At 44.2% G+C, this 17,580-nt stretch overlaps 2 protein-coding genes across 3 annotated transcripts; one reads left to right on the top strand and one right to left on the bottom strand.

Annotated features, from left to right (window-relative positions):
- On the top strand, positions 88 to 2,519 carry LOC8078524 (pentatricopeptide repeat-containing protein At4g32430, mitochondrial). Its single transcript, XM_002463321.2, has one exon. It carries the CDS (start codon positions 110 to 112, stop codon positions 2,345 to 2,347), a length of 2,238 nt encoding a protein of 745 aa, XP_002463366.1. The 5' UTR covers positions 88 to 109; the 3' UTR covers positions 2,348 to 2,519.
- Positions 2,507 to 13,786, bottom strand: LOC8074424. Of its 2 annotated transcripts, XM_002461134.2 has the most exons (14): positions 13,227 to 13,786; positions 11,997 to 12,069; positions 11,788 to 11,912; positions 11,326 to 11,685; positions 9,883 to 11,219; positions 8,609 to 9,009; positions 7,631 to 8,497; positions 6,834 to 7,549; positions 6,572 to 6,726; positions 5,798 to 5,955; positions 4,988 to 5,148; positions 3,760 to 4,447; positions 3,567 to 3,676; positions 2,507 to 3,073 (listed from the first exon to the last, which is right to left on the bottom strand). In XM_002461134.2, exons 1-12 carry the CDS (start codon positions 13,398 to 13,400, stop codon positions 4,259 to 4,261), a joined length of 4,716 nt encoding a protein of 1,571 aa, XP_002461179.1. In that variant the 5' UTR covers positions 13,401 to 13,786; the 3' UTR covers positions 2,507 to 3,073; positions 3,567 to 3,676; positions 3,760 to 4,258. The 2 variants fall into 2 exon arrangements, with proteins under 2 accessions (XP_002461179.1, XP_021309344.1); XM_021453669.1 differs by having other exon boundaries at positions 6,834 to 8,497; positions 13,227 to 13,785.

Here is a 17,580-nt window from a genome sequence, read left to right as displayed (position 1 = left end):
CTCCCACTCCGTTCCGTCTCGTTTGAGACTTTTGAGTTGGGGGAATTGGTGGTGGAGTCCACTGTCCAGCCAACGATAGAAAAAAAAAACGATAGGGCGCCTCGTCTCTATGCGGCGGCTGCCTCTGCCTTGCCCCGCGCGCGCGACGGCCAACACCGCGGCCGCCCACCACCCGTTCGCCGAAACTGCCCACCCGCCGCGCGCAAGCGCCGTCACGCCCCTCGCCGCCCTCCGCGGCCTCCTGCAGGCGGGCCTCCCGCTCTCCCCCACCGCCTTCTCCGCGGCGGTCGCGCGGTCCGGCCCGGACGCCCTGCCCGCGTTCCACGCCCTCGCGGTCGCCTCCGGCCTCGCCGCCTTCGCGCCCGTCACCAACTCCCTCGCCGCGCGCTACGCCAAGGGCAACTCCTTCCCCGCGGCCGCCAGGGTGTTCGCCGCCGCGCGGAGCCGGGACACGAGGTCCTACAACACCATCCTCTCCGCGACCCCGGACCCGGACGATGCGCTCGCGTTCGCCGCGCGGATGCTCCGGACCGGGGACGTGCGGCCCGACGCCGTCACGTTCACCGTCACGCTCTCGCTCGCCGCGGGCCGCGGTGAGGCCCACCTCGTGCGGCAGCTACACGCGCTGGCGTCGCGCGCGGGGATCGCCACCGACGTCTTCGTCGGCAATGCGCTCGTCACGGCCTACTCCCGGGGTGGGTTGATGGACGCGGCCCGTAAGGTGTTCGAGGAGATGCCGGCGCGGGACCTCGTCTCCTGGAACGCGCTCGTCTGCGGGCTCGCGCAGGACGGCGAGTGTTCGGCGGAGGTCATCCGGGTGTTCCTTCGGATGCTCAAGCAGGGGGACGTGCGGCCCGACCGGATATCGGTCTGCAGCGTGATCCCGGCGTGTGGCGCCGAGGGAAAGCTCGAGCTTGGCCGGCAAATCCACGGCTTCGCGGTGAAGCTGGGCGTCGAGGGGCACGTCTCCATCGCCAACGTGCTCGTCGCGATGTACTACAAGTGCGGCACTCCCGGCTGCGCGCGGAGGCTCTTCGAGTTCATGGGCGAGCGCGACGTCATCTCATGGACCACGGTGATGTCCATGGATGGGGAGGACGCCGTCTCGCTGTTCAATGGCATGAGGCGAGACGGGGTGGCGCCGAACGAGGTCACCTTTGTGGCCATGCTCTCGTCGATGCCAGGAGACTGCCCGGCGAGGGAAGGGCAGATGATCCACGCGGTGTGCCTCAAGACCAGCTTGTCTGATAAGGCGGCGGCGGCCAACAGTCTCATCACCATGTACGCCAAGCTGCGGCGCATGGATGATGCCAGGATGATCTTCAGTCTTATGCCTCACTCGGAGATCATTGCTTGGAACGCTCTGATCTCCGGTTATGCCCAGAACGAGATGTGCCAGGACGCGCTTGAGGCCTTCTTGGCAATGATGAAGATCATGAAGCCCAACGAGACGACGTTCGCAAGCATCCTCAGTGCAGTGACTGCGGTCGAGACCGTGTCCATGGCTTACGGCCAGATGTACCACTGCCAGGCGCTGAAGCTGGGGCTTGGTGCCAGCGAGTACGTCTCCGGTGCTCTCATCGACATGTACGCGAAGCGAGGCAGCTTGGAGGAGTCCTGGAAGGCGTTCGGCGAGACCGTCCACCGGAGCCTCATTGCTTGGACGGCCATCATCTCGGCGAACTCAAAGCACGGGAACTACGACGCCGTCGTGAGCCTCTTCAACGACATGGTAGGCTCCGGTGTCGCTCCCGATGGGGTGGTTCTGCTCTCTGTCCTCACCGCCTGCCGGTACAGCGGGTTTGTCAGCTTGGGTCGTGAGATCTTCGACTCGATGGCCGCCAAGCACGGCGCCGAGCTGTGGCCGGAGCACTACGCGTGCGTCGTCGACATGCTAGGCCGGGCGGGGAGGCTGGAGGAGGCTGAGGAGCTCATGCTGCAGATGCCTTCTGGGCCGAGTGTCTCGGCGCTGCAGAGCCTGCTGGGCGCCTGCAGGATCCACGGCAACACGGACGTCGGCGAGAGGGTCGCCAGCGTCCTGACGGAGACGGAGCCCACGGAATCCGGCGCGTACGTGCTACTGTCCAACATCTACGCCGAGAAGGGTGACTGGGGCGCGGTGGCGAGGGTGCGGCGGCAGATGCGTGAGAGGGGCGTCAAGAAAGAGGTCGGGTTCAGCTGGGTGGACGCCGGCGGCGCCGGCGATTCCCTACACCTGTACAAGTTCTCGTCGGATGACACGACGCACCCGCAGTCGGAAGAGATATACCGAGTGGCCGAGGGGCTAGGCTGGGAGATGAAGTTTTTGAAGAACTGTCTACGGGTCGAGATGGAATGCCCCGTTTGATGTCTGAATCAATTTAGAGTCTGGAAAGTGCAGCATCTGGCAGGTAATCACAGACGTTTGGCCATCGACGAGATGTGTGCATTATTTTTTTTATTAAAATAGATAATGTTCAGAAAAGCCATCATATGTATCATTTCAAAACGATATGGGAATTAAAAATTCCATTCAAACAGCTATGTGAATTTCATCCAGTTGCGGCTTAGTAAAAGCCCAGCTCGAATTTGCATCAGAATGATGTCCTGGCCTCGATCAGCATCCGCAGACCCAACATTAGGCCAACATTAAGAGGATTCACATAGTGCAAATTCGGCGAGCAGTTAGTCAAGTTATGCTACAAGTTGTACACGGAATTTATATTGCATTCTGCAACAAATTCCCAGTACCAGACGCTACCTATCTTAATAAACAACTAAATGTCACCAAATTTGAAGAATAGAGAAAGACTAAAAAGCTTGGCAGAACCACGCTATCTATCTTAATAAACAACTAAATGTCACAAAATTTGAAGAATAGAGAAGACTAAAAAGCTTGGCAGAACCAAAGGCGTCAAGCCATACATAGAGACCAGCACGTGGTAACAAATGCCCCCACCTTTAATGTGTGTGTATATACATGTACATGCGCTGCTGACAGTCGGCGTATCGGTGATCATGAAAAAAAAGGTTAGACTAATGTACATTAGAAATCTTTGTACAACATCCATACAAGTGATTTCTTATTTGAAACCTGCAAAAGAAATTTACTGCATCAGTAGAAGTTCTACACTTCTATAACTGAACATTAGTTCTTTCTATAAATGAAAGCTAACAACTGCAAAATAAAAATTTAAAGCAAGATATTAAGTAAAAGTTACAAGTACCCCATTCATGATAATAAAAGCAGCTGATTGTGCATGCAGCATTCAAGTTCAATTCTAAAGAAAACAAGTTACAACAAATGAAAGCAAGCCATACAGAATGGAGAAATTGTTAACTCTGATTTCAGCGAAAGGAAACACATATCAAATGGTATAATTCAAGGTCGGACAAAACCCCAAGTCCATAATGAGTTAGTAGTATCAGCAAATGCTCTTACAGGTCACCTTTTTCACTCTGCACCATTGCAGCAGATCTATGCAGTAAACTAGAACTCAATTTCATTTTACAATACTTCAAGTAAAGAGCAAATATAGATATGTACAATCCCATTAACAATAACAATATCATATTTGTAAACATACCTGCATGAACTTTATCCAGAAGGCATGGCATCATGGCAAGGTTGAAAAGAAGAAAAAAACGACTAGCCATTTCTTGGTTAGCACAATTAGTTGGCTTTGCTGTCCTCTCCCTGCTCAAAAATAAAGATAGCAGCATCAAGGAGTAGCACTTAAAAAAAGGCACAGAATTCATTTGTCCTTAACTAAGAATTACCATCAAAATTGTCAAGTGGCGACACATCATCTTGTACTGCTCAAAGGAAACTATGATACTGACTCTTTAGCCATAAGCCAGCCTTGATGGAGATTCACAACTTACATCATGTAGGAAGAGAATGCTCAGTAGCAAGCTACTTTCCAGATAACAATGAATCATCAACTGCATGCGCAAGAGCATCCTTCTTCCTCTGAACTATTACAAGCGTTGAGCAGTGTGAAGCTCATCTTCACTTGTGTCCCTCGCTAACTAAACCATCCAAGTGGATATGCAACTATGTATACTAACTGGGTGTCATCATCAAAGTAAAAAAAAGGAAGAAGAATTCCATGACCAGTCTCTGTACAAATTGACCAGCAAGCTCAAATGAGAAGAACTATGCTTTTGCACTGTTGAACTATTCAGCTTCATGCTACTTCATCAAGAACAAAGTTAATTGGATTAAACATCCAACAGGAACTTTCATCAGATGGCGTTTTCTCAGATTCTGAACACGTCAGCAGCTGATAGCCTCCATTGAAATCCTCACAAGCCTTAGTAGATCATTCACACTTCGGAAGTTAAAATCCAGTACTGTTTTTACTGAAGAAAGACCATCATCTCCATTTTCATGATTGGCAGCAGCAGAAGCAATTGCCATTTGTGACTTCCGAGTAGCCTCAAAGGCACTATTGACATCATTTGTCTATGAAAAGCAAAGAAACATGAGATCCCATATAGAATTTATGAACCTTAATGATTGAAAAGTGGCATAACATTAGCGTATATGAGGTATTAGTCTGGTTCTACATCCTGGGACACTGAGAAACAAAGATTCAATGCCATAACTTCAAAATTATCAACTTTAGTTAGCTATAAAACTGTATAGGATGGCAGTGAGTGATCTAACTACAGCAAAAAAGAAAATCCAAAATAACACAATTGTCATGCAAGTACGGGAATCAGATGATGATTCATTCTATCCAATGAACATGATAGTAATATGCAGCACTAAATTAAGGACCCCAAGCAGTGAAATAGTAGTGGCACCACCTAGTCTCAGGCCATTGATAAGACTCAGAACACAAATCCTAAGAGTAGCCAAGTAGACATATGATACCAACAAAACATTTTATCTTATTGCATAGTCCACAGATTATGATTTATCTTCGAAATCATGAAAACTAAGGCATGTTGAAAGCAGGTACATTGTTTGGACTGCCTATCAAGATATCTAACAACTTACATAAGCAAGTAACCGCATCAAGTGTGGTTGATTTCGAGAGGCCAGCAACAAATGATTTCCAGCCACTTGTGGCGAATTAGCATCCTTGCTTGAAGAGCCCTTGGATAATCCATTATTATTCAAATTATCAATGTCTGAGGCTGAAGATGATGGTGATTCACCTACAAAAAATATGATCAAGAGTAACAAGGGGTTGTGAGAAAAAGAAATGTACTTGAAGGAGAATTTGTGCATGGGGTTGTCAGAAAAAGAAGCTATAGAACATGCCTATAGTAGAGATGCAAACATTGGACATCATATATGAGTAGAAAACACCACATTAAGCTCAGCTGTCTATCACTTCATCTATAGAAACTCAAATGATTTTGAACTGAACTGTGATCATAAAAGCTGAATAAATACACAGAGTTAATAGAAGGGCTTTCAAAAAATACAGAGAGCAAAATAACCAGAAACGTGATCTACTATACTAGTACTACATGTGTTTTGAGGATGTCATGCCAACTCAGACAATGCATCCATAGCTAGCACCTTCTGGCAAAGACTCTGCATTACAGTTTAGATCAGGATGAAAAATCAAATATTAAAAAATATCTCATCCTTGCCTAGCTACAACAATCGCATATCATATCCCCGATTCCAATGAGTCTTATATCCTCAATTCCATTGATATGAGACACTAAAATTTCCTTCAAGTACGACAATTGCATATTAATCTAGAGTAATCGTCGATTAATCGTCCTGATCAGTACCAGATCGATTAGTTACGATAAGCCGATCAGAAAACATTGGAGATTGGACATCATGTACCTGGTGCAGTCTGTACAACTGCCTGTAACACTTGTCTATCCTTGCTTGCAGTTGGGTGTTTGTAGTATGCAGCCTTCAGATAAGCAACTTCAACACACTTGTATGCTAAAGCAGCAGCAGCCATCTTCTTGCATTTTTCATATGCATGACCAACAAAGCTGTAAATCAAATGGACACTTAATATTGCAACCAAATTTGAGCAATGTTAAACAAAACCAAAAGTATAGATTATAATTTGATAAAAGTATCATCTAAAGCTTTTTAGGGGCAAGCAATGATGATTGCACCAATTTGGCCTAGGTCCAATTGAACAACAATTGCCAGCAAGGCATCATTTTACGCATCTAGTTGTAACCATCAGTAAATTACACAGTTAATGTTGTCAGCCTAATCAACTTTACTTTGAACACATTCAGTTAATCAAGTGGTACTACCCATACAAGTCAGGCTATGCAGAAGCACTTCAATTCAAGGCCCAACAATGCAATTTACAACCTGGGGAGGTACACTCCCAATCATCTATTCACAGTGCAACCTGGTTTTTGAAGCAATGTACTTGAAGGAAAATATAAGCGTTGTCCAGAATGAAGTTACAGATCAAAAAATCAAATTGTATTCATATTTTAATGTCATCAAGTCATGCTGCTAATTCTAAACAATCATTTAAATGTACATGAGGTAACAAGAGAAGTCATGATTCTAATATTATGGTCATGTTTCCTTATGCAAATGGAATTGCCTGGTACACACATCATATAAATTAGAGTAGCTTACTTGCAAAGTTTTGCAGTATCTGAATACATGCTCTGGGCTGCATCGCCTTGTTTGAAACCATCAAAGCTAGGAGGTTCCAAAAGTGATGCAACATGCAAAAATTTTAAGGCAGCCTCAAAGTAGAGTCTTGTACTTTCAAGCTCTTTTCCTTCTCCCTGCAGAGAAAATTGGTGATAACCTTATAAGATAAAAGCTAATATAACAGCGAAGTAGTCATACAGGCATTGCATCAAATTGTAAGAGCAAAACAAAAGAGAACAACCTTCAAACGATTAGCCTTATGCTTTAAATCCCGGGCTTCTTTCAGAGCATATGCAGTTGACGTATTGTCCTTCGTAGCTGGACTAGAAGTATCAGCAGGACTAGGAATTGCATGTTTTGCAGTTCCATGTCGCCCTCCATTTTCAGCATTGTATTGTCTTGATTGTGGAGTCAATTTTGACCCATTAGGTTTTAATGGAGTGGAATGGGAATCTAATTTGCTTTCTTTCTGAGGTGAGCAGACCACCTGGGGTTTAGGCTTCTGTGAATCTTGCTTGTTGCTCTTGAGATATGATTTCTCTTTTCCAGATGGTAAACCGAGCGGAGGATTTCCATCTGGTGGGCAATGAGTTGATCCATTTCTATCCTGAAGAGAATTTGTGCTTTTGGTATTTTCATGCATACTTGAAACACCTTTATCCAAGGCTGATGTCTTTGGATCAACAGGATGCTTTCCTGGTTGCATAGGAGAGCCATCTGTATTATAGTTATTTTTTTCACCAGAATGCAAATGGTGAGAACCTTTAGGAATATGGGAGCTCTTTACATTAGAATCCTTCCTCCCAGTTTCAGGCTGCAGGTCCTCATTCAAACCCCTTTCAAGATGAATACCATCAGAGGCATGACCTTGAGTTAACTGAACCTGTCCATTATCTCTATCAGATTTTCTTCGGGAAGAACCAACCAAAACAGGTTCACTAGACCGTTGATCATTGCCTGCTACACCAACTTCAGTATTTAGTTGTTTTGCCATGGACGGCACAGTGGTTGAGTTAGCATTCAGAGATCCATCCTTACCTGAAATTCTATTATGAGAGACAGAGACCTTGTCAATGTTGGAGTTTCTCTGTGGTGATGAAGAAAGAGGCTCAATTGGCGAAGTCTTCATAGCTTGAGTGGTCTGCTTCTTTTTTTGTGAGACTGAAGCCTTTGAAGAACTTGAAGTTACAGCTGAAGTCTGAATATAGGCGACATCACTAGCAGGTTCACCAAAGTCCAAAGCCTGATCAGAAAGGCTCTTTTCTTGTTCAGGCAGACCTCTTTTGGCACTAAAGAGTGTGTTATCCTCAACTAACTCGCTGTTCATACGCCCCCCATCATGAGACAAAACCTGATCAGCATGTTGACCTTTTGGTGGTTTGGAGCTCGTCATAGAAAACAGTTCTTCAGAATTCAATGACTTCAACTTTGCTTCCTTTAAGTTCTGATCCCTATAGGTTTCCTTGATAGCTCCTTTGCTTACATGAGCTATTGGATTGTACTGACTCTCCTCCCATTCCTTCACTATCCTCTTCTTACTAGACAAATCTGATCTTTGTACATCTGACTGGTGAAAATATTCCTTGCTCTCGTCTTCGGGAACAACTACATCATCTTGCCTTGCTTTCTTGGAATTTTCCAAACGGTTATGCCGTGAGATACTTTTTTGCTTTGATGAAGAAAGATCACTCCTTTCACCTGAACCCTTGGTTGCTGACTTCACAGGCAAAGCCTTGGCCTCATCAGGAACATCTCCACTAGCTAAATCAGATCCAAGGTTTCGATCTCTATCAAAATGGCGTCGCTCTTCTTTTCTAATTTTCTTAGAAGCTTTGTATTCATCACGATCCAAGTCTCTCTTGCTTTTTACTTTAGAATGCTTCTTAGATCTGTCGACAAGATCTCCTAAGTTTGGTCAAGAAAATATGTCAGCAAAGAAACATAGATACAAGTATAAAATGAGGTAATATAGTAGATTAGGTAAACTGAAATAATAAGGGAGAAAGAGTATAGAACCTCCATCAGAATAGCTACTGTGATGCTTGCTCTTGGACCTTTTCTTTTCAGTTGTTGGGTCAACCGATTTGCTTACAGAATCTCTCTCAATCGGATACTGGATACCATCAGTATAAGTTTTACTTTTACTAAGAGCATGTTGGTTGCTCATTGGATGACCTGAACCCTGTGTTTGGTGAGAACCCTCAGCCACAAAATTTCCATCACTTAGAACATTTTTTCTTTTTCTATTCTGCTCAATATGTCCATTCATATTGGGAATGTTGGATGTTACTAGTCCTGATGAAGCAACATGAGGATGACCGACTGCAGGAATACCATTTGCAGGGGCAGGGACATAAAGTGCATTCAGAGCATTTGTAGTCTCCTCTTCACTAATCTCACACCTATTCATCCCAGGTCTGTAAAAGATTCAACATTCAAGTAATCTAATTTCAGCATGGAATCATCAGTGTCCATCACACATGAACATAGAGAAATATTTTGTTGCTCTTACATCCCAGCATACCATCTTTCTAACTTTAAGAGTAGCAGTTAAGAGTTTTCCAATTATCTAGGCCATGATGAAAAAACATTTGAGAAAAAAGACACCCAAATTTGAGTCGGAAGGAACTCAAATATAGGCAGCAACCCAGGATTTTAATGATATGAAAGATGTAGAGCAGTTCAAATATTTTTATAGGGGACAAGCATGGTGTGTGCGCATAAAATACTCTCCAGGCACACAAGAAAGTGAAGATTGTTTTGGCCTTTAGTCCCATGTAGTCAACTCTTCAAACTTAAGGCATCAGTACCTCTATAAAATATCAGAATTAAAAATATGAAAACAAATATCTAGGCTTATAATTATCAGAATTCATGAAGTTCGGCACAACTGATAAAATATCAAATTGAACATAGCAATGGGGGTCACTGGATAACTACTTTGATAGGATGATGTAACTGAGCACAAAGATTCATGCAGTAAGACATCAAAATTCCAAATATATGTTTTATCAGAATGGGTCTTCTGTGTTCCAAAATTCCTATGCAACTGTAGTGGTTTAAACGCATCAAACCAACCAACCCCAGACAGGTAAGATGGCACTAGTTACATTGTTACCTAGTTCATACACTGATGTTAGACAAAGGAAACAAGAAACAGCATACAGAAACAAGCACAAAAAGAAGATTTCCCTAAAAAAAGCACAAAAAGAAGATTGAGGAGAAAATATCTAAAAATTATAAAACATCCATGATGTGAAACTGGAAAGTATGAATGGACTGAAACTTACAGCCAATATAGCATGCTACATTTCCACTTCTTAGGAAGATTTGAAGGATTCATTTCATAAGGTAGGAGACGCCATTTATCGCATATGTCACAGCTCACCCAATGTTCCTCTATTACAACTGGGGCTGCATGTGTAGGAGCTGCATTAGCAGTTGATACAGTGACAGGTGGAGGTATATGCATCTTCTGCTCCTCAGAAGCCAAGTGCTTGTCATGCTTTACACTAGAAGAAATCTCCCTCCTTGAGATCCCAGGTGCATCAGAATCCCTCTCACTGTCATATTTCCATGGTTTTTCCTTTGGTCGGGTATCTCCAAAGCCACTTCCATTCTCCAATGTGTCCTGTTCCTTGCTTCCATAAGATCCTTCAGGCAAGTTGTCCCTAACACCTCTATGTGATTTTGCTTTGGGTTTCTTTACAGTATGGCTAGATTTGGACTGCATATCACTTTTCCTCTCCTTAACTGCAGCAGAAGAATGAATGTGTTTCTCATCCTCCAGGAAATCAGAAGACGTCAAAACGTTGGTCTTTTGTTCTCTCTGCATTTTTTTTACCTCACTCTTGGAGTTATTTTCCCCATTTGTGTCATAAGGTAAAGTTTCTTTACCAGAAACTTTTTCCATGCTCCGGGAAACAGCTGGAGCTCTTTCGTTTATAACATTGCTACCTTCAAAGTTAGAGGCATCACATTTACTCTCAGGTTTTATTTTCTTTTCTTGCTTCCTACCTGATATTAGGTCTTTGTCATTAGTTGTATTCCTCTCTTCTAAAGTCGTCTCTCCCTTTTCTGTCTTGGGTTTTGGTTCCCATTTCACTGCTGACAAATCCATTTCTGAACTGCCAAAACTACTGTTCTCTAAGCATTCCGTCGCCTCTGCTTTGACAGGTTCCGCTTTGATAGTCATGGAGTCAGTCTTGGTGGACCGCTCTTTCAATCGAGCATCTCTAGTTCCGCCGAAGTTGTTTTCTGCTGGCACCTCTTCAAGTCGATTCTCACCTTTTGCATCCATCGCTCTAGGATCAGATAGCAATGATATGTTGAGAGCTTCAGATACGATCTTTTGACCAGCTACTGTTTCTATATCAATCTCCTTTCTCATAACTGCACCAATATCATTTCTGTTCTTTGAATTTTTTGCATCTATCACCTTCTTTTTCTTACCATCAGATTTCACCTTTTTAGCCACATGGCCTTCATATGGTTCTTGTACATTTTCTATGTCCACATTTGATTCCCACTTCTTTGACGAAGCCACAACCTTTTTTGTCAATTGCAATATATTGGCTGGTAGAGGGGATAACAGGAAGCCTCCAGGAACTGAAAAGCATGTCATGATCTGTTCGATCATTGAAATGAAACTTGTCATCAACCCCCTTTTACTATGTACAATGGAATAGAAGTGTAAAGACCTTGTGTAGTTGTGCTGTACCAGAATAATTTACCTGAAGAATGGTTTGTGGAGATTCATGTGGCACATTGTTAACTTCAGGGGACAGGCTCCCACAGCCATCGGGGCTATCCTCGATGGATGAAGGTGAAGAAATATCAAGGCCCAGACCACTGTAGATAGCCGCATTATTTCTTGCCAAAACATTATCAGAGCCAACTTTTATCCGGACTTTAAGTCTATTTTGGTCACTGGATTTCGATGGTCCGTACGAATCATGGGAGACAGAACCCCTTTCAGCCTTTGTGGTTTGGCGTATTTCCTTTTTAATTGAATCACCAGAAAAAGGCACCATAGGACCATTACTTTGGGGGGTAGATGAAACTGCCACAGCCGGAGGCTTTTGAGACATGCCCTACATTACAAATCATTACATCATCAATGCCAGACGAGAGCATGTTCATGGAAACACTGTTCTACAACAGTAGATGATCACAGCCAACAGAAACTTAGGCACCTCACTAGACTGGTGGAAGGGAGATTTCGAGGTAACATTTGCTGCCTTTGGTGGACTTCTAGTTTGAGGAAGAGGAGAGCGCTGGTACGTAGGTAAAAATGAACCATATCCACCAAATTTCGACCCTGTCAAAGATTAAAGTTCCGGTTAATGTTTATCTATAATGAACCCAGATCAAGCTGATGCACTGACTGTTCACATATCCCTACCTAGATTCTCTGCAGACACACCTCCTTCAAAGTCCTTCTGAAAATGGCCAAGTACATCTTGAAGTTTTTCATCCTGAAACAAAGAAATGTTACTGCAAATTGATTGGTGGTATGGTATACAGTATAGAATCTTAAAACCAAAATTGATGTCTTGCTTGCGACTTCCTTTCAAGCTGGAGTCACCCTAAAGACGGTGAACTGCATCAAACAAGGCTAGAATTACAGCTACCGCCCTTCAATTACCCTGAATATGTCGTTTTTAAAACAAACTAAAAAGTGTGCTACCGTTACCAAAATTTGGTGAAGTATACAACATTTATGTCTCTTCTTTCTATTAACCTTTCTTCTAGACAAACAGAGTTTCATATACAGCACATATTGCATGTTAGAGTTACAAGTGTATAGAGATTGACTTGAGCTCAAAACAAGGACAGGTCTCAGTAACGCACGGGAGTAAAAGCATCATAGACCGAAAGGCGTTACAGGAACTACCGCTGTGAAAAAGACACTGTCAAGCGAGCACACGATCCCACTGTCACGACTTGGAGAAACTATCCAAGTAGGACAGTACTAGCTGTATGACTCTGGTGTTGTAGTTGAAGGGAGTAGAAACGGCAGGAGGAGAGACGAGACTGATCCCCCACCATAGCACACTCAAAACTGGCGCATTCCAAAAATAAAAACCTTAAGTGTAATCACAGAGAGAGAGAGAGAGAGAGAGAGCAGCCAAATCACTAGTGGGTACCTAACAAACGCCAGGACAAGCCACTAGAGCAGTTTTTCTTTCCATTTCCATCACACCAGCATCACCATAGTACTTACTTGACTAATTTAGCATCCTAGCCTCCGGGCACGAAACCAAGTGAGGAAAGAAAAGAGTAAATGACCCAGAAACGCAATTGCCTGCTTCCTTCCAGTAGTACCCCATTCCTATCAGCCAAAGCAACAGATTGAGCAAGCTCCTAAGTGATCCAGCTAAGCAATTGCCTCTGGTGGTAAAAGTACCAATCCTCCGGTCGTATGAAGCATGGGAGAAACTGAAACGGACTACTTAATTCGCTGTCTATGATAATCGGAGCGACGAGACAAGCCACAGCACTAAATCGGAAGCGCGTCTACCCGACAGGACGGTGCGGGCAAATGACCTAGAACCGGTGGAGGGTGCCCGGAAGCAGGGACGGAGCCGCGACACGACATTGCTGGAGGCGAGGCGCGGCGAGGGCGACTCACAATGTAAGAGAGCGCGACGTCGGGGTCGACGAAGGCGGTGTCGTCCCCGCAGGCCTCCCCCTCCTCGAGCTCGGCGTCGTCGTCCATACCGAGTCCACCCCGGGGCTGCTGCGCCGGCGCTGCTGCGGCTACGCGGACGCCCGCATCCTCCTGCCGCCGCCTCACGGACAGCATCCACCCGGGTGCACCCCCGCCTCGCCTAACCACCTACCTACCTCTACCACCAGGCAGCACACAGCAGGTGCTCCCGGCCCGGCGCGGAGGCGGGCGGGCGGCCGAGCGACGTCAGCAGGAAGGGCTGGGCGGCCGGTCCGCGCGAGCAGAGCAGGGCAGGGAGCAAAGCTCGAATCGGAGCAGCACGAGCTCCCCGATCGGCGGGATCTCTCCCCCGGGCGCGCCCGGATCGGCGAATCGAGGCCTCCGGATTGGGGATCGCGAGATTCGGACGCGGACGCGGGCTCCCTCCTTCCCTCCCTTCTTCCCTCCCTCCCAGGCTTGCCCTCGGCTCGGTCTCTCTCCTCTTTCTCTGTCCTGACCCCCCCCTTGTCTGCTGCCTCGCCTCGGCGTCTCGAGGTTTCGTCGCACGCGAGAATAAATTTTTTTATTTTATTAATTGGTTTTGCGGGAGCTGGCGAGCCAGCCTTTTTGCGGCTGCCTCCCTCGGTACTCGCTACGAGTAGTCTTCACCCTCCTCCTCTTGTCTTGCGTTCGCGTTCGCCTCCCCTGCCCGTTTCCGTTTGGTAGACCTGGCTGGGGTCTGGGTGGCCTGGACTGGACGCCTGCTGGGAAGGGGGACAGGCGGCGGTGGCCAGCCTTGCCGCTTGCCGGACGCTGGTTTTCTTTTTGGGCTGCTCCGCGGCCCGCGGCTCTCCTTTTTTTCCCCTTTCCCCGCGCGGCTTTTCGCTTGAGGAGGTCTCTGAGGACGAGAGCGAAGCAGCGAATAATTGGAATGTCCGTTCGGACCTCTAGGGTCTCTTGCTTGCGGGTGACGGCGTGACGGCTGAGCTGACGCCTGGAGGAATTTGGTGCACGTGTTTCTTGCTTGGACTTGGAGCACGGTTAAGGCTTTGTTAGATACACCTAAAAACCTAAAACTTTACAAGATTTTCTATCACATCGAATCTTGCGGCACATGCATGAAGTATTAAATATAGATAAAAATAATAACTAATTGTACAGTTTAACTGTAAATCACGAGACGAATCTTTTAAGCCTAGTTACTCCATAATTAGACAATGTTTGTCAAATAAAAACGAAAATACTACAGTGTCAAAATCCAAAAACTTTTTATATCTAAACAAGGCCTAAGTGTTGCAATAGCTTCTCTTCTCTTTTCCCTATATAGTATCTAAACCCATGTTACACGCACACGGTTGTGATTGTGTCATGGCCTTTATACGCATCCTGTGTAAAGGTTAGACCTACATATATCTAACTACATCACTAGACTCAAACATTGACGGCTATGACACTTCGAGAATTATGGATCATTCATGCTTGAGATTACAAATAAAATAAAGAGAAACCCTGGTACAAAAACCTACCGAGCATGTCTCAAACACAAGTCGTAAGTGCTCCATTGAATAAACCCGATCACTAAATAGTGGCTCAAAATAAATTTAAAGTATCAGTATTGATGGCATGTCTATAAATATATCATGAAAAATATTTTTATATTATTTTACTTTATGACATAAATGTTATATATTAGTTTATAATGTCGATAGTTGATTTCATTTTGGGCGGGAACGCTTCTATTTAGTGCTTTTATACATTAGTCGAGCTGGACGCATTGATTGATACAGTTAGGTTGTTTTCTAAGTCATATTTTACAGTAAATATAAGCATACATTCAATGAGCTGGAAATTAATGGGATTAGTGGCGGAGCTCACAACAAAATATAGGGGGAGAGGGCATTTTGCGCAATACAAATCGGTATATACAAAAGTCCATATAAGTCATCATAATGCAATTGGTGAGAGCATAGATCAGATTGGGAGTCGAGAACCGATAGTAGGGCAAGCGACAGCATTGACGCAAGTGGCTTTTGACTCCGCCTCTATGGATGCTAGACAATGCGACTCCGCCACTCTGGACGAGAGACAACGCGACGGGGCGGACTAGCCGTAGGGAGGTAGAGACATGAATCGTTATGTGCAGTTGTGTACGACAAGACGTTATTGTAGCTCAAAAACACAGGAGATAAGTAAACATTGTAAGTTTAATCTGGATTGCTAAATTCTTTTCTATGCCAGGGGCACAAATCATGTTGACCTACGTGTACCTCCGCCCGTGGATGGGACTAATCATGTAATATGATTGTTACCATGCATCCTGTTTGGTAAAGCCTTTTCTACTTCAGATTCTCTGTAAAAACCTATTACATGGCTAAAGTGTTTTTTTGTGTTTCTCTAGAATGCTTAAATTGATGATGTACATGGAGTGAATCTGGAGAAAGTGTCTTTCAGCTCCTAGTTTTCTAGTTTATTAATCACTATTTACCTTCTAAATCCAGCCAGAAAACTGCTCCGACAACTCTGCAAAACTTTCCTAGCTCCCCTCCTGGATGAGACTCCTGGCGTGTGCAATATCCCTTGCTATACCTAGCTTCCACTAACGACTCCTCTTGCGATGGGTCAGCATCAGAGACGTTCACGGTTGTTCGTTTCGTTTGGTGGACGTTAAATGGGTGGAGCGCCTCTTTCGTGCCCACGGTACCTGAGATGATTTTGACACTTCCTTCCTGATAACGCTTGTAAAAGTAGTAAAGCAATAACATATCCACACTTATCTATTCCACAACCACCGTAAAAAAAGAGTTCAAACCTATATTCCACGAGTAACCATAGAACAATGTTTCGATACAAGCACGTGTGTGAAACTAACAAAATCAAACAGCAGTGGACTAAATATCTAGTGGTCCATGGGTAATTGGGTATCCAACAATAATATTTGACCAAACTTTAGTCATCTATATTTTTTAGCCATCTACCGATTAATCCTACCAACTAGTGAAATATATAACGATTAGTTTAGGCGATTCAAACGTGTACTCAGTTAGGAGAAGAGAAAGGTGACAGAAATTAAAGATCGTCCATAATCAAGTTGTCATGCTTAATTTCCCTGCTGCCTCTCCTCACTTCACGTGATCCTTGCCTGATAGAATCGGGACAAAGCGTGGAATATTTCCACCATTGACCATATTCTAGCGAATTGAGTTGTCCACTGGCACGGATAGCTTCTCCACATCCACGAACCGTCTTCCAATCAGAGATGGCTGCTGCTAATATAATCTCAGCTTCCAGCTTGGGTGGGGATAAACACATTGCGAATGCGAGCTACTACTAGTAGGTATAGTAGCAACTTTTTTAGTACACGTGTGCCATCATCTCATCCTATATCCGGCTCGTCATCAGACTTTGGCCGTTCCTTTTAGTATAGTATATATTTATTTTTTTTATTTAACGAAATTACTAAGGACTTGTTCGGTTAGGGAGGAATGAGCCCGGAAATTATTTTCGCTGATCGAAGTTATATAAATTAGATAATGATTTCCTGAGTAACCGAACAAGCTCTAATTGAAACGGTTCCGTGTAGTATGCTTTTAAAGGTATACTTGTGAAAGAAAGACGTATAGTTTCTTTCAAGTTTTTTTTTTACCATGCATGCTTTTAAAGGTATACTGTTTAAAGGTGTACTTGTGAAAGAAAGACGTATAGTTTCTTTCAAGTTTTTTTTTTCTGGCCACTTTTCTCCACTTGGATTGAGGAAACCAATGGCAGCTTTGGCTAGCCGCTAGCAAGTAGCAAACTCACGCATGTTTAGTGTTTAGTCTTTGTTTTTGTGCGTAAAGCTTTGCTCGGGTGTTCTGGTCAAGTGAACCATCCATGGTTCTACTAAAGATAAAGATATGCAAAACTAAAGTAATTACTTGCGTAGGTTATTAGCTGGTTGGGGACAAAAACAAAAGAATGCATGGGATATAACTCAAAGCGAGTGGAAAAGAAAAATGGTTACAACGAACTACTACAATTTTGTTCCATTCATTTCAGACTAGAAGTCGTTTGCCTTCTTTTAGATATACTCCGTCTGTCCCGAATATATAGGGAATTAAGAGATCAAAATTTGTACCAAAATATAAAATATTCCATCTGTATAGGATTTATATGTTGTTTTGGAGAAGGTTTGGGTCAAACGTTAGGAATATAAACCTTTAATAACTTTTAAATTGTTGAGTTTGCAAATGTAAAAATTATATGAATAGATTTGTCTTAAAAAATACTTTCATAAAAGTGTACATATATATCATTTTTCTAAATATTTTTTATAAAAATAAAAGGTCAAAGTTGTGTT

Source organism: Sorghum bicolor, chromosome 2, assembly GCF_000003195.3.
Source record: "Sorghum bicolor cultivar BTx623 chromosome 2, Sorghum_bicolor_NCBIv3, whole genome shotgun sequence".
In the NCBI taxonomy this organism is placed as follows: Eukaryota; Viridiplantae; Streptophyta; class Magnoliopsida; order Poales; family Poaceae; genus Sorghum; species Sorghum bicolor.
Note: the sequence above shows the minus strand (reverse complement) of the source record. Positions and strands in the feature narration are given on the sequence as shown.

Excerpts from the sequence above, each read along its gene's own strand:
- LOC8078524 (XM_002463321.2), top strand. The coding sequence starts at position 110 with ATGCGGCGGCTGCCTCTGCCTTGCCCCGCGCGCGCGACGGCCAACACC.
- LOC8074424 (XM_021453669.1), bottom strand. The coding sequence starts at position 13,400 with ATGCTGTCCGTGAGGCGGCGGCAGGAGGATGCGGGCGTCCGCGTAGCC. Across the intron at positions 5,956-6,571 it reads GATACTGCAAAACTTTGCAA|CTTTGTTGGTCATGCATATG; the intron begins GTAAGCTACTCT and ends TTTGATTTACAG. Across the intron at positions 5,149-5,797 it reads AGTTGTACAGACTGCACCAG|GTGAATCACCATCATCTTCA; the intron begins GTACATGATGTC and ends TATTTTTTGTAG.